Source organism: Acipenser ruthenus, chromosome 9 (assembly GCF_902713425.1).
Source record: "Acipenser ruthenus chromosome 9, fAciRut3.2 maternal haplotype, whole genome shotgun sequence".
Classification (NCBI taxonomy): domain Eukaryota; kingdom Metazoa; phylum Chordata; class Actinopteri; order Acipenseriformes; family Acipenseridae; genus Acipenser; species Acipenser ruthenus.
Window position 1 is genome coordinate 9,024,082 of NC_081197.1, and position 17,065 is coordinate 9,041,146.

At 39.2% G+C, this 17,065-nt stretch overlaps 1 protein-coding gene across 5 annotated transcripts; it reads left to right on the plus strand.

Annotated features, from left to right (window-relative positions):
- Positions 1-3,904: 3,904 nt before the first annotated feature.
- LOC117973020 (palmitoyltransferase ZDHHC23-B-like) lies at positions 3,905-16,886 on the plus strand. 5 transcript variants are annotated; one of them, XM_034923846.2, is made up of 5 exons: positions 3,905-4,131; positions 11,411-11,575; positions 12,397-13,101; positions 13,988-14,155; positions 15,158-16,886. In XM_034923846.2, exons 1-5 carry the CDS (start codon positions 4,100-4,102, stop codon positions 15,426-15,428), a joined length of 1,341 nt encoding a protein of 446 aa, XP_034779737.1. In that variant the 5' UTR covers positions 3,905-4,099; the 3' UTR covers positions 15,429-16,886. The 5 variants fall into 5 exon arrangements, with proteins under 5 accessions (XP_034779737.1, XP_058887058.1, XP_058887060.1 ...); XM_059031075.1 differs by lacking the exon at positions 3,905-4,131 and adding an exon at positions 5,431-5,549; XM_059031077.1 differs by lacking the exon at positions 3,905-4,131 and adding an exon at positions 5,431-5,549 and having other exon boundaries at positions 12,397-12,612.
- Positions 16,887-17,065: the final 179 nt, after the last annotated feature.

Sequence of the window (17,065 nt, forward strand, 5' to 3'; positions counted from 1 at the left end):
CTGTCAAATAAAAAACATCACCTCACATGAGACTCACATTTTCAATGCCTTAACTCCAGTCTTTAATTATAATGACGATGTAGCTGTAGAATAAGGTGAATCTATGGAAGACTGCAGATTCTGTGATTTCCAAGGAATTCCGTTATCTGTGGATTTGGACTGCCTCGTGTCATGACCCATGTAGCTGCCATGTATATAATTATTTTGGCTTGGTAGAAACAGCAAATTGATAATTTTTTTCTTTTTTGTTCTGATTTTACTATAGTTATACCAACTATCAGTATTTAGATGTTGTAAAATGTACCACTGGCAAATTGTTTCATGAAGAACAGTAACCTACATTTCAGCCATTTATTTTGCTCACCTCAGCATAAACACTGGAGGAAAAAACATGATGTTCACCCACAATCTGCATACATGGCTGTGTCTTACTGTGCACCCTACCCAACTAGTGCACTTATCTCCCTTGGAAGGCTGACTCAATGCCATAGTACTGTAGCACACCACATTTGCTCGCCATATCTTTTTATTACTTTAGCAACATACAGGTAAATGTTTGGTGGGAATCTTCTACCTTGCCATAATCTGGACTTTCTGAATCTGGTGAAACTGTGAATGAATTATTAAGAGTCATGTGAGCTGGAGCTGGTTGTTTTTGGTGTGACATTCTCAATACTGCTGAAGTGGTCCCGTCGTCATGTCCCGACACAATACTTCCATCTTGCAGAAACCTGACCTGCCTGGTCCAGGTGCAGGCGATGATATATCACACACACAAGCCCAAGAAACATATCAGAAAACAGCTGGGACTTCAGATATGAAATATGAGAGCTTGGGAAGTTGTATCACGTGCCATTAAAAAAAAAAAAAAAGAAAAATAATGTAAAGGTCTCTTCCATCACCAAGGTGTCAAGTCCAACATGGCCCTGGTTTATTATACATCTGTTCGAGCGCGTGTTTGCAACATTGTTTCTTTTAAATGCATTGTTTATGTCACAGACTTAAGATGAATTTTCACTGCCGAGTGCTGGAAAGCATTCTTTCTCAATGAACAATGTTCTAGGGAAGGGAATTTTTTAAACTCTAAAGAAGTGGTTAAATGTTTAATAATATGCTAGACGTATAACCGGTCACATGACAAATTTCACTGAACACATTTTTTTAAAATGTATTAATTTTAGTAATTTATCATCATATACAGCAGTCTGTCGCATATCCAACTGCTGTGGTGCCACAGTAAGGACGGATATAAAAAGGAAGGGGTTTGACAATTGCCTTCAAGTAGTTTTTCTAATTGGTGCAGCAGAAAGATTGACATTGGGGTAGGTTTTATTCTTGGTCGATCTGGCGCTTCATTGGTGCTCTGTGTGTTCATGTTGTAGTGGGCGTGGTATGGTTAAGTCCACACGGGTTAAGAAAAGTGTTTTTTCTGACGCTTGTTATATATGAAAAAACCATGGTATGTAAATAATTATGCCAAACAAAATTGCCGTACCACAAAAAAAGTTCAATGCTTCGTCATTTGAAATGAAAGCATTCAGAATTACTGTGGATGCAGTTACTGAATGCAGTAAAAAGCAAACATCCATCATTATTATTATTATTATTATTATTATTATTATTATTATTATTATTATTATTCATTTCTTACCAGACATCATATTTACATCATAAACAGAACGCTCTAGATGGCGACTGTGCATACGTATAACACGATTTTAAAAGGAAGTTTTATTTTTTAATATTAACTCTGAGAACGCATAAGTGTAATGAATTATGTGTAGGCTTTAATTTACCAGCAAATCATGTGTTTTAAATCCCTTGATATCTATGTAAAAATGGATTTCCTGTTTGTGGCACCAATCCTTGAACAGTAGAGTTAACAATGTATTGATACTAATATAACAATGTATTGGAATCTGCATTTGATAGATTTTGCAACGTATGTAAGCTGTGTTTTAAAAAATGTTTTATTATTTTAAATATTGTTATTGGTTTTGTTCTTTAAATATAATATAATCAAAAAAAATAAATGGTTTAGTTTAGTGTATTCACTTTGTGCCCACAGGGCCAGCACAGGTACATCTCAGAAGTACAGTACAAATACAAAGAGAGACATTTACTAAGATAAAAATAATACAAATGGTTTTAAAAAGACCAAATTCCCACTGCGATTATTTATTTTATTTTTTTAGATTCTATTGATTTCTTAGTATTACATGCAGGACAGCCGCTATAAGCTTGTTACCTTTATTAAAAATGTGCACGGATGAATCTACCGGTTAATCAACTACTGCCCACAAATTAACCAATCAAAAATTTGAATCGAGTGACCTGCCTAATTCAATATATACTTTGGTGTGTACATGTTTTTCTTTTTTTTTTTTTTTTTTACTGTAGTTCAGTATCTGCAATGTTAAAACGTTATTTGCTTATTTAGGAGTTTTTTGCTTGGAAAATACTAACCAGGCCTGTCAGTATACATCAGAATGTAATATAAAGAGTGTGTGTGTATGTAGCTATGGTTTAAATGCTGACACCTGCATAACATTTAAATGTTCATAAAATGTACCAAAAGCACATCCCTACAATGTTCCACTGACTAGTGTCCCTCTCTCCCTCTGCTAGCCAGTTAATTCAGTTCTTGCAAATAATAATGCTTAGTAAATAATTCTTAGAGCTGGTTGAGTTGGCATGGCCCATTAATGTCACATAATTCTGAGCACAGCTTTCGTACAGTATGAAAAAGCCTTCATGAATGAAAAATAAGTAAACTTGTGTCCAATTCTAGAATCAGCACTTTCAGTAGCTAGGTTTTGTGTGCTGTACAGTCTAGCTCTTGTGGTTTCAAACTGTCATTGGGAATGTTCTCCCAGGGGAAACACAGTGAAAACTATACACTGTGCTGGGATATTAGTTTCTTGCAGTACTGTATATGAAAAAAATCCCTGTCTTAGAAACCTTATAGAGAGAGAGTCAAAGTTAACAATAATGTAACGTCAGTAACTTCAGCATCGTCGCCTGTCCTTCAGAACAGATATATTTTTACTTGCAGTTTCTATTCAATAAGTATTTTACTGTCCATTAACCTGATGTATAACAAATACGAGGCTAACAACAGCTGTAAAGTGGTTGTAGCAAACAAAACAGTTCAATAGAGCTTTCCAGTCATGCATTTCCTTTTACTATGTATAGGCAGCAAATGTGCAGCTTTAAAAGATGCATTTGACAGATGCATTATATTGTCCACTTGTTTAAAGAAAGTTCTCCATTTGCTTGCCTTACTTTCAGGAAGTCTGTTCCTGCTTCACTAGTTAATTTCTCAGTGTTTTTCAGGGTCAAAGCAAATAACTGGCTGGAAGGCATGTCATTCAAAGTAGAGGGGGGGGGGATACTAGCTGGTTAGTTAATGACTGGAAAGAAGGTGTTTATAAAGGTGGGAAAATGACCAAAGATGTGCAAGACTACACGAAAGCAACAGAGATTTCTTTAAGATGATGTGCTACCAGCAATCATGTTTTGAAACTGCACATCTGGGACCAATAAAGACAAAGGAAATGCATGACAGGTACGATTTATGGGATTTATCTGTTAGTTATTTGTAATCTGACGAAGTTACTTTAAAAAGTAGGTTCATGTCTATCCCAGCAGGTGTTTTGATACTGTCTTTAGCTGTGCCCTAGTTAGAATGAAAGAAATCCTACCCCATAACCATGCAGCTATCACTTTACAACTGAAGATGTGCCAACTTCCCTTCCCACTAAATTCTGAACAACTGCACTGCTCTTGAATAAAGTTGTTAATTAACAGTTGACATGCTATGTATTTATACCTCTGAAACTTGCGGGGGGAGCAACCATGTGATGCCATGTCATCACCCACATAAGACCCACAGCAGTAAGCTGCTGGTTCCTGTTTGCCAGCACAGGACTGAAAAAGAAAACCATGCACCCTCCAAGATGAATGCTGTTTGCCGTCTTTGAAGACGCCAGGGCACGGAATAGAAGTGGGTCTGTATCACACTTTTGTCCTGTTTATTGACATCCTTCAGTGTCTGCATATTGGCAGGGGGCAGGCCTGCAAGAAGTTGCTTGTAAGGATGATCCCCTCAAGGGTGCAACCCTATGTCAGGTAAGTCTTGATCTTTATCCCTCCGAACCTTCAGAGCATAGCTGTTCAGCATCAGAAATCAAACCTGTTCTATAGCATTATCTCTCGGTAGCCCAGTATGCCTACTGTATTTTAAACAAACAAGATGTGTGTTGGCAGTCCCAGTGGGAATCATTTTTACACTTTTGGATGAGGGACGGAATTAGTCCCGTAAGAGGTGTATCTAATGAATCTCGAGTTAAGCTCCAAAAATGTAATTGCAATGGGAGTCTTCTTTCTCACATACCTAAATCCTTATTTCACACACCTTCAGCTGGTTTCACATCTCCCAATTAGCCCTAAACTTTAACTTTAACAATGTTAATTTAAGTACGGTGGATCACGGTGGAGCTAGCTTAGTGCTACTGGGGGTCTATGAAACCAGCCACGTATATCACACGTGTGATGTGGTTTTTCATGTACATTTTTTTAGATAGAAGGCAATGTTGTTAAATCAACTAATTACAATAGCCAGGTATGTGAGAAACAAAATCACAAATTACTTAATGTCCTCTCATTTAAACAAATGGAATGCTATTCTTGCTTGTCTCTCTGCATGTATAATTGACTACAGCTGGTACAAAATATTGCCACTAGGATTCTGACTGGCACAAAGAACACATCTGTGCCACCCTGGGATGTCTTTATTTCAAATATTACTGTATGTGTGTCAACCCAATACCTGAGATGCCCCATACTCTATCTAAACTGCAAAGACTCACATGTTCTTTATACCTTTCAATGGGTAATGGCTCCTCAAGCAATTTGATTGTATCGTTTGTATTTTCTCAGTGCCTTCGGTTGTCTTGGCATGTAGTCTTAAATAAATTGACGTTATTTTTGAAATACTTAAAAATCATCATCTAGCAACAGACAAACTATGGAGGTTGAATCAAATAACCAAAACACAACAATGAAAAATGAAATACTACCAACACAGCCTACCTCAAGAAAAGTCTTTATGATCCTGTTGTTGAGTCACGCACTCCTGTCACGATTCCTCTTTCTCTTATTCTCGTTATCGCTTGGTGCCCATGGGCGCTACGTTCCTTTTGAGTTTGGTAACACATGAGCGACACAACACTCTTGTGAGCGGTCTTTAATGGATAACAGAATTTGGCAGTAGGAAGTTATTTAAAATTAACTAAACATATAAAAACGGATGCATATAACGATGCAAGCATACATTAATGTCAGTGAATTTAAATGTTGTTCGTTTTATTTTGATGCATTCTACAAAAAAGCAAAACAGTACGTGTTTTCTGACGGCTCCACGTCCTTTTTATGTTGAGTAGTGAATACGGTACTGTGGAAGTGAAAACCCCTTGCAAGTCAGAGGGTAGATGGAAGCAAAGTGGAAACAAGTCTCCAGAAATACAGACACCTGTGGAAAGCCAAGGGTTAGTGTTCTGCTCGCGAATCATGATGTCACATGATCAAGGAGGATCCAGGAAGTTGCCAGAGCAGTTTGTGTATTGTGTCAGGCGAGTCGCTTGTACTCACGATAGAATTACTCTCATGCACATTCAGTTTAAAAAATATATATCATTTGGTGTATGTGAGATTAGGAATGCTCAACATTGCCTGGCGACCCTTAGAGAGTAGTACTTATTCGAATCACACAAAACGTGTTCTTTTTGACCGAAACGGGGGACTGTTTGCCTAAGCAGTAGATTGTCTTGCATTGCTTACAGCAGAATATGCAACGTGATTAACTTGCTGATCTGCAGTCGCACAGGTAGGAAGATTTATATTTGATATATTTATTTGGGCATTATTTTAAATTCCTTTTAGAAGTTTTTTCTTTTTCTTTTTATAGGTCCGACAAAATACGTTTTGATTTTGGGTGGATGCCAATTTGGTAGTAGTTTTACCAACGAAGTTCATGATGTACTGTATGTTCAGCTTCTATTCTGTTAAGATGTATTTTATTTTTTTCAATAAACCGAAGAACATAAAGTAGAATTAACAAACACACGAACAGACCCATAATAATGCAGCCTAATATAAGGAAGGTCGGTTTTCACACCACATTAGATTTCCTGTTTACTCTTTTTTTAATTACTTCCTAACGAGTTTTCTCCACATGGACATTTTTTTCTTTTACTTTACGAAGACTGAGGTATACAATGTAGGCAAGTGTGTAATTTATGTAAATAAAATCGATATATATATTATTGTAACATAACAGAAGCCAATTCATTTATTCATTGTTATAGGGTTCTACTTGGGCTACTGTATACAGCATTGCATACAGATTGGCAATTGACCTACTAAAACATTCATCATTCACTCAATAATAGCTTTTGTTGACTGGAGAGGAGACACATGTATTATTCAAAGTGGAAAGCTGGCAGTATTAATTCATCAGTTAAAATAGCTTAATTTTACATGTTGACCTGGTCATTCAACCAGGTCCTCATTCCAAAATCTGTATAGTGGTGTTGAACTTTTCAGCTCAGTTGGAGCCACATCAAAAGGCTTTAAAGCAGGATGATTCAAGAGAGTTGAATGGTAGCTGTTTGAAACTATGAACTGCTTTAAACGTGCATGCTACACTGGCCTACTGTACACAGTCTTTAACTTTTTTTTCTGAAGTTCTTGTTGCCTCAGTGTAGTGATGAGCAGCTGTATGTGCAGATGTGTTCTTCAGATCCGGGCGTTACTAACTGTCAGGATGAGGATGAAGTGAGTGGAGCAGCTCAGTGAGCATCTGATACAGGAGGTCCTGCCCTGCCCTGCCTGCAAAGGGGGCTGGCAGGTGCTTCATGGGTTTACCATGACCTCCCAAACACACAGCACTGCAAACCAGGGCTGGGCATGGAAACTGAAGAATATTCTTTAGAAAGGCTTTGCGTATTTAAAAGCAAGAAACGTGGTGCTTGTTTTGAGCCGCTTTAAAGAACTTAAAAACAAAAGAACTCCTTGCAATATATATATATATATATATATATAATATATGTGTGTGTTTCTGTGTTGCAGGTGCTTTGGTATGTGTTGATTATAGAGTGAGCTCAATTGCAAGATTTCAGTGTTTTAGGCTAAGCATTTATTGGCTATATGCAACAACAGAAATGTACTGTTGTAGCCAGGTCTTTCAGGAGGATATATATCAAAATTAGCATTGCTGCTGTTGCTTGGTTGCCATCTAATTTTAACAACATCAGTGAAAGTAATTGCGGAGGGGAGGAAGCAGCTGGTGTGAAACTTGTGGCAGTGTTTTTAGGCACTGAGGCGCAAATCCAAGTCATTTTCACTTCGGCTTGAAAAACGTATGTGAGATTTTGACGAAACTGCAGGAATATCTGTTACCCAAAGCGTCATGAACAGAGAACACAAACAGCTGATTGATTCACATATTTAGTGCCTATTCCTGGTTATCTTGATTTTTGCTTGCAAATTTGTTGAAATCTTTCCTGGATATTAGAAGTAGATTGTTCCACATACTGCAAATTGAGGTCACTTTTTCAGAGTACGGACTTCTGACTGCCTGAACTATTGAAGGGTATTGAAGAATTGCTTGTCTGGTTTTCAAACAAGTCATGGTCATTTCTTTAGAGATACTGATGCATGTTATGGATGTAGTCCATGGTTCTAGTTTGGTTTGTAGCCATGGTCAGGTTGTGGGTGTGGGGGTGTGGGGGTATGCATGTTCCTAACATTATGTTACAGTTCACACATATTTAGCAGAGTGTGTATCATCCTTTTGAGACAGGTTCATTCAATTGGATTAAAAACTGTCCCACAGTAATGTTTACATAATACTAAAATACCATTCTTTTTTGGTAATAGTTACTACAGTATTCTATAGTCTATGTACTCCTATCAGAAATTAGATCTTTTTGGCTATATAATATATATATATATTTACACAATGTTAGTTTCATACAGGCACTACCAGCAGCATCAGAAGTCTACAACTCGGAGGTGAAAAACAATAATGCAGAACATGTTTCTTCATGGTCGGATTTGGTACAATGGGCCCTATTTACTAAAATTTAAGGACTGTTTAAATACTTTTTAAAGGAGGATTCACTTAGAATAAAGAGTGTCTTTGAAAAAGAGAATAATGTTCTAAATGGTTAAATTGACTGCAAAATTGATTGAATTTTTTTTTTTTTTAAAAGGAAGTCTGTAAAAAAAATAAAACGAAAAAAACCCCAACAACTTGTAAATATAGTAAAACCATATTTTGGGTGCTGTACAGTAGTGGTTTGAGGATGCAGAGTGGGTAAAACACATGTACAGTTTGCTTATGTCACCAAATGTGTTTAAAAGATATTTCCTTTTCTAACAGTTGTTCTGGGCTGGCGAGTAGTTATTTTGAGTTAGGTCAAAGTGTCCTGGACAAGATTCAAACTGATTCTGACTCCAGTCAAAAATAACTTTATTCACCAGCTGTTCCAGCTCAACCACATTGAAGGTGCCTGTGTGTGCGGACAGGACTGTATTTCACACATGTGTTAAAATAGGTTATTCTACATCCTGTGAATTACATTGAAGAAGCCGACACGCGGTTGCTGTTGGCTGGATTTTGGAAATGTGATTTTGATTTTATACCTGCGGTTGGTCACCTGTATGTCACAGGCATACCTCTAATCAAAATTTTGCGCAGGTTAGTATCGGCACACAAAGTGATACAATCCGGGCTGCTTAACTGGCTGCATTTCTTTGGTTGCGCTTGTTCTGCAGATCAAGCTACTTGTGTTTAGATTAAGTTACATTCTTTTATATCCGATTACATAAATACAGCGCTATTAACTAGCCTATCCATGATTGTAACATGAATCACGAGTTGATAATTTATTGCCAGACAGTATTTTGTTGTTGGCAAAACTCTGTTTCAAAACACACTACAATTACTGAATGAAACATTCATGTAAATTAACATAAAATATAAAGCTTTGCTGTTTTTTTTTTTTTTTTTTTCCTTTTTTTTTTTTAATTTAGTCGTCGCCAATTATTTTTTTTTACCCCGGTTTTCACCCCAATTTAGCATGCCCAATTATTATCTGTATCCCCGGCTCACCGCTCACAACCCCCCCGCCGACTCAGGAAACGGAGGCTGAAACACGCGTCCTCCGAAACGTGCTCCTTCCAAGCCGTCATTTTTCGCACTGCAGATCCACAGAAATGCTACCAGACCTATAGTGCCGGAGGACAACACAGATCTGGCGGCTCCGCTGCAGAGCCACAGGCGCCCTATCGGCCACAGGGGTCGCTGATGCGCGGTGAGCCGTGGATTCTCCTGCCGACCTAAGCCCTCCCTACCCGGGCAGCGCTCAGCCAATTGTGCGCCGCCCCCTAGGAACTCTCGGTCACGGTCAGCTGTGACATAGCCTGGATTCGAACCAGCGATCTCCAGGCTATAGGGCACATCCTGCGAGGAGCGCCTTTACTGGATGCGCCACTCGGGAGCCCCCAAGCTTTGCTGTTTTAAGTGCCACTGTGAGTTTTAATTCCATGGTAGCAAGAGGGTAACGTGTCGGCTGTAGTTCTGCACATGTTCACAGGTGAGAGGTTGTTTTTTTTCTTTTGCCAGTTAAATCAAAGGTATCAGATTACTTCCATTGTAAGAGACAGCAGAGCAATCTGGCCTTTTGAGAAAGGTCCTTTGTGGTGAGTGGTTTGGTGTTTGTTAAAGTGCGCTGAAAGTGCATTATGTGATTGAACTTAAAACCAGCAGAAGCTTTTTATGAAGTGCTGATCCGTATTGTGGGATGTTTCACTTCACCGATAAGCAAAAACATTTTGCTGTGTCCCAAGCTTTTGGGTTCCGATGTTCGGTTTTCGTGTTAACGCTGCATAACAGACAGTGTGAGCCGATAGGAATCTCCTTGAAAGATTGATTTTCAACATCTGAAATGTAATTCAGAGCCAGGTTGGGATCATCATCGTCTTTTAGAGTGCATTTTTATATCGATTGTCTGGTTTAATTTCATAACTACAGCTTCCTGCTGGCTAAATCGCAAAGAAATTAATGGTACTTTCACACAAAAGCCTGCCTCATATTTTGAACAACATAAGAATACAGTACTTTGATATTGCTTGAAGATTCTAGAAACACTCAACCCAAAACCATAAACAATATTAAAAAAAAAAATCAGGAGGTAGTTCTTTTGGGGTTGCCAACTGGGGACAGTTCCATGGAAATACAACTGTAAACAAAACGACAACAAAAAAACCTTTTGAAAAAGGTACTTGCTGTAGTAACAGCCTTGGAAGGAAGGTATTAGGATCTCCAGCACAGGAACTCCACTAAATAACCTATATCTAGGAAGGAGGTTATTGTAGGCAGCTATTAAGTCCTATCCTAGTTACTGTCTGTCCACTGGGAGCAGTGATCCCATTTCAGGCTGTTTTTTACTTTTTAATTTTCCCTTCATCTTCCCATTTTATGTAAAATACAAAAAATAGTCATATTTCATAAACGCTTGGATATAAACGTCGATGTATCAGTTACAATTCCTATCGGCCCCCCTCCACCACCCCCACCCATTTTATACTTTCAGATATTCAGATATGTTCTACTTTTCAATGCATTAAAACAGAGCCTGGACAGTAGCTGCAGTCTATTTCAATGAGAAAACTCTTAATCTTAATACAGTCGCTAAAAGACTGGACTTCTTCCCTACAAGTCTTAATGAAGCATTCTCAGTCCAAGCTGAACCAACGCACAGCTTAACAGAGTAGTGGTGAAAAGTAGTTATGCAATAAATACCTTGGGGAGGGATTTGATTTAATTGGGAATAGTGCGGCTCAGCAATAACAGGTTTGAGGATGCACCTGAGCAACATAGCATCATGCAATGGAAACACTGCTGTATTGATTTCCTAGTGCCCAGTTGGATTACCTAGAAAACTGACACTGTTTTGCACCTGATGACAATAACCCTTGACAACCCACTGTTCATACGCAGACAGTCCCACAACCACATCCTAATATGGTTGTCCTTGAATTGTTATTATTTTGTATTATATATAATAAATTACTTAATGTTGTTATTTCTTAAACGGTTTGAGTTTTTTTGGCATGAGGAATTTAGCCCTGCTGTCCATGATTTCTACTTGTGATTGTTTTTGCTAACAAGGGCCATATTGTAGGAACTGATTAGCTAAGTTTGGTCACGCTGTGCTTGGGTATTTACTGTACAATAAGCTATTGTGAGTTCAGGGATATTCTTTTTGTGGGATATGTACAGTATGACATCGATTCTTAGTCACATATTACCAGATTGAAATCTCTTTGTGTTCTCTTGAAGGATTGTAAGAGCCATGGAGAGGGCGCAGATGAAGAGGAAAGCCTTGAAATTGCCGGAGACGGAGGAGTCTCTGTGCTGCTGTGAGTACCTGGACCGCAATGGAGAGAAGAACCACATAGCTGCCTGCTGCTGTAACTGCGAGGACCTGGACGAGACCTGTGACAGGTAACACATGGAGTGAGTGCGGAGGAGAGCACACGAGTCCTGTGACAGGTAACACATGGAGTGATGGAGTGAGCGTGGAGGAGAGCACACGAGTCCTGTGACAGGTAACACATGGAGTGAGTGCGGAGGAGAGCACACGAGTCCTGTGACAGGTAACACATGGAGTGAGCGTGGAGGAGAGCACATGAGTCCTGTGACAGGTAACACATGGAGTGAGCACGGAGGAGAGCACACGAGTCGTGTGACAGGTAACACATGAAGTGAGTGTGGAGGAGAGCACACGAGTCCTGTGACAGGTAACACATGGAGTGAGCGTGGAGGAGAGCACACGAGTCCTGTGACAGGTAACACATGGAGTGAGCGCGGAGGAGAGCACACGAGTCCTGTGACAGGTAACACATGGAGTGATGGAGTGAGCGTGGAGGAGAGCACACGAGTCCTGTGACAGGTAACACATGAAGTGAGTGTGGAGGAGAGCACAGAGTCCTGTGACAGGTAACACATGAAGTGAGCGTGGAGGAGAGCACAGAGTCCTGTGACAGATAACACATGGAGTGAGCGCGGAGGGCACTGCGTTCATGTACTGCAGGGCCGGGGGTCACATTCTGTTTACAATGGCAGATTCACATATTGGAGAACTGGGTGAGGAGGCCACAGCACATTCACATCGCTCTTCAGGGTTTAAAGACTTAAAAAAATTTTTTTTTAAAGAGTTAAAAAAAAAAAACAGCATTGTTGTAAACAAAATACATCGGTACAGTATTCTCTATGATACTGTTAAATATAAATACTTATATTTATTATTTTATTTTGTTCAACAGGTGGTGCAAATGCGAGCCTCTAAACCCTGACTCTTTGTCTCGCGTCGCAGAGACTCTGTCGGACCGTTTCCGATTGCCCTGGATCTCGGGAGCCCAGCGGGTTGACATCACAATCCTGCCTCCACTCGTGCTGCTTCCCATCTTCCTCCACATTGCTGCTCTGCACTTCCTGCTGGCCCTCGTCATCCTGACAGCCCTTCCAGTCTTTGTTCTGTGGTACTATTACGTTACTCACCGCAGGAAGGGTCACACTCTCTTCTTCCTAAGCCTGGCCCTTTTCTCGCTGGGCTACACATACTACCTGTTTCTCACTAAAATTGTCCCAATGGGGGATGTCAGCCTTCTTCAGTTGACTGTATTGACCAGCGGGTTAATTCTCACACTGCTGTGTCTGGCACAAGCCAAGAAAAACCCTGGCTACATCGAGAACAGCAAAGAGACTGGTTGTGATCACAGCACTGCGAAATATTACCATAAGCAGCCACAAAAAGACAGCAAAGTAGGTTCCAATGGTGTGCATTATGAGTCGGTCAACAATGGCTTTCACCCATCGAAGGACAATGGGGGTTACACAAAACCACTGGTTGATAGTGAGAATGTTGAAAAGAACTGGTGCCGTGTGTGTAAGATTGTACGGCCTCCCCGTGCCGGACATTGCAGAATCTGTGTTGCATGTGTGCAGAGGCTGGACCATCACTGTGTTTGGTGGGTGCTGTGCTTTTAATAAAATAGTACCTTTTCTTTGTTCTTTATTTATTCCAGGTGGCACAGTTAGGAAGCACTTCCCCACTTCCCCACACCTGCAGTATATAGACTATGAAACACAAGGCAACTTTCAAGCAACGTTTTCAGGCAGCTTTTCAGGCAACCAACTGCTTGAAGGGGTCATTCATTCTCCAGCAACTTTTCCCATGTTAAATGCACCAACATTGAAACCAGTTTTAAGTCGAGAAGCTTGTTAAATATGTCGCACTAAAATACATTAAACAGTAAAATACAATACATACAGCAGTTGCCAGCAAAAAAAAGGCTGCCTGAAAGTTTCAACTTGGATAAAGTTCTCTTTAAACCCAAGAAGTTTACAGAGAACCATTAGTAGAGCTACAGAAGGACCTGAACTGAGATTTCCAGTTATAGGTTGTTTTAACTTGTATTTACCAATATATGGTGCAGATAACTTTACCATCCAACTTCATTTTATATTTCTGTAGCTTGTAAGCCTGCATCACAGTAGTTCTTTAGTAATCTACCTTTGAGTTCAAATGATCCCATATGTGCATAACAAGGGGATTATTCAGATTACCCAGGACTCTACTTGGGTTCTGTTGAGAATAGTTCATCACGTAGGGGTTTAAATGGAAGATGAGATGATCAGAATAGTATTGTATATCTCACTTTTTAGCAATATTTGAAACAAATAAATGACTCAAGTAGATTTTTCAGTACAGTTCTGTTGCCCCAGTGGTCTAGCTAATTGAATGACTTGTGGTTTCTTCACACTGAACATCACTGAGTGGGCAGTCTAGTCTGGTACTTGAGGTGTTCATGTCTCTGCTGTTTTATGTTTGTTCTGTGTATTTCCTGGAACCAGGATTAACAGCTGCGTGGGGCAGGCTAATCACCGTGCATTCCTCCTCACCCTGCTCCTCTTCCTCCTCACGTCGACGTATGGGATCAGTCTGACCCTGGGCTCCGTCTGTCCAAGACAGAGTGTCTTCACCGCCCTCTTCTACTGCCCTGGAGTCTACGACCAGTACAGGTAACAGTGTGCATTTACTCTGTTTAGGCTAAAGATACTGCTAGTATTCTCAGATTTTACTTAGTGTTCTCAATTTCATGCCAAAAGTTTAGATCAAAGGGGTCCCGAGTGGCTCACCTGATAAGTGTAGCCACGTGGTGTGCTGGGTGAACTATACAGCGCAGGTTTAAGTCCTGGCTGTGTGAAGTCATCGGTCTTTGCTGGGGACTCCGAAGGGAACGTCACATTGGCTCTGCTGCTCCCGTGGCAAAACCGGCACGGGACTGCTTCTCCTCATAGCGCTACAGCGAACCCTGCTGGCCAGGCGCCCAGTGTGCTTCGAGCAGATACCAGCATGGCTGGCCTTTGTCCTCCAGAGGCCAGTAGCTCACTGACATCCACTGTTGAGTTCCTGGGTGTAAAAAAGGAAGATGGCTCAGTCATGGGATCGGAGGAGCCCACTAAAATAATTGGGCACACTAAATTTATATTTAAAAAAAAAAGTTGAGTAAAATAACATCCAGAATATGCATTTATAACCCAATAATTACTATTTTATCTTCACCTACTTTACACAGTCAAGTATACAGTATGTATATATGTTTGCTATTGCATTGCATTTGACAAAATAACAGATCAATGCATTAACTAAAACCTTTGTCGCTTTGACTTGGTTTCCTACAGTTTTAATTCCGAATTTATGTTTGAGTGCTAAATGCAGTCAACGGTGCACACCTGGTTTATGGCTGAAGATGTGGTGAAAATGCATATTTTTATATCACAGAGAAATTACAGCGTTTGGCCACTGGGTGGTGGTGCAGTGCACTAATTTATAATCCTAACACAAGCTACAGAATAACACTTAAAAGTGGCCATAGCTCATTTTGTAAATTTGACCTGCCATGCACTTCCATACACTATACTATGCAATTTTGAAAGTAATATTTTTTTATAGCAGAGATGTAATTCATAAAAAAGAAATGCACTGCTTGATTGATGACATCATGTTTGTGTTGTGCTCAGCTCTGCGCTGTGCTTCACTTGCTGTTGGTACGGCTGCATCGTGACTGGTGCGCTGCTGCACTTGTTTATCGTCCAGCTGATCAATGTGAGCTATAATGTGACGGAGCGTGAAGCATGCATTGCCTTGCGGGAGAAGTCCGGGCGCAGCCAGCTGTGGGGGTTGATCGTTGACACGGGACACTTCAATCACGGCTTTCTCCTCAACTGGCGGGAGTTCCTGTCCATGAACACCTCCGTCTCGCTTCAGCATCATCTAGAGGACGTGGTGTAGCAACAAAAAAGAGAGTAATAATCCAGGGCTAAATATGGTTTGCTTACATAACACAGGAGATGTGTGATAGAATGCAGTAACCACTCATTTAAATGTTTTCACTCTCCTTGCATATGATGAAAACGTTTACTTCTCTCCAAAGAGCTGCTGTATTAGACAATCTTCAGGTGACATCACAAATGAAAACTTACTGTTACAGTGTAAAAATACTTCATGTTGTTTGAGTGGCAGAACGTGATTAGTGATTCCAGTTGCTGTTTCCTAACATTTGGTTGATAGAAGTGTCATTTGCTCATTCAATCTGCATAGCCCGTCTGATTCTTCCAACATCCACATCTGGTATGGTGACATTAGGAAAAAGCTACCAGACAATATTTTTAAAGCCAAAACTTAATTCTGCATTAAGCCACACAAATCAAAGTCATAACTTAACTAGAATTAATAATATTAATAGAATTAATAACTCCAACACCACCGCAAGGTTAGACACACAAGCCGAAGGTTTATTTATTCTCTGTGTACCCCTGCAAAAAAGTGACTTTGAAAGATATTTCTTTTTTTTAATCTTAAAACAGATGATGCACTAGTAATTGTAGCCATTTTTAGAATGAAGCATGATTTTTGAACTGTAAGATTAGTTCTGATTCGTGTACTGCTGTGTTTAACAGCTTTCTGTTACTGGTAATGACAAGGCAGTTCATTTATTGACTAGGTATTGAAATTCATACATTTCAGCATGTTATTGAAGCATGTCTTTCTAGTAGAATAAAATATTATGCACCATAGATTGCAAAACAGCACAGTGCTCATATAGCTGGCATTTTTAATTTTTGGAGTTAAAACAAATATTTTATTATATTTCTATGTATATAAGTATGTATCCGTTTTAAAATATACCTGTATATAAATAATATATATTTTAATATGTTTAATCAAGTGCAATATATTTAACTGTAACGTTTTAAATATATAAAGGGGTTTCCAGAAGTGGTTGGAGATTGCAAAGTCATAATAATAATAATAATAATAATAATAATAATAGTAATAATAATAGGTTTGGAAGTTAAATAACTTATGCACACATATACTTATTGTGATTTATTCATTCAGGCCAGTTCAAAAAGTATAATCACTGTGAGAACTTATGAGCTAATAAAAAAATAATACAGTGACACTACATAATTCAGCAAAAAAAAACAGTAATTGGTGTGGCAGATCCACATTAGCCATGTTACTAAGTCTCAGGAATAAAGTAGTTTAACTGATAAATAAACTGGTGTTGACAAATGGTCCTGTTTTTTTTCCTTTTTTTTTTTTTTTAAACTGACTACTTTTTCCAAAATGTAAAATAAGATCTCATTATAAATACAGATTTACCAAGTGACACAAAAGCAGTGATTGATGGCAGTTTACTAGATTAGAAAGAATTTCGTTCCTCTACTGCTACACCCATATCCAGGCTGCAGGTTATGTCAGATGGCATTGTGGGTACAACACTGGTCTCACGGGCACCATTTTGCCCACTGGTGTTGACTTCTTGTCATTTGCACACTTTGTGTTTTTGTCTATATTAATTTATTTTTAATAAATGTAAAGATTTATCTCTGATGCTATGAAACAATTAAATATGAACTTTA

What these genes read in the sequence shown, in the direction of transcription:
- LOC117973020 (XM_059031075.1), top strand. Translation starts at nt 5,434, where the DNA reads ATGTTGAGTAGTGAATACGGTACTGTGGAAGTGAAAACCCCTTGCAAG. An exon ending in CTGGACCATCACTGTGTTTG is followed by an intron (nt 13,102 to 13,987) that starts GTGGGTGCTGTG and finishes TCCTGGAACCAG; the next exon opens with GATTAACAGCTGCGTGGGGC. An exon ending in GGAGTCTACGACCAGTACAG is followed by an intron (nt 14,156 to 15,157) that starts GTAACAGTGTGC and finishes TGTTGTGCTCAG; the next exon opens with CTCTGCGCTGTGCTTCACTT.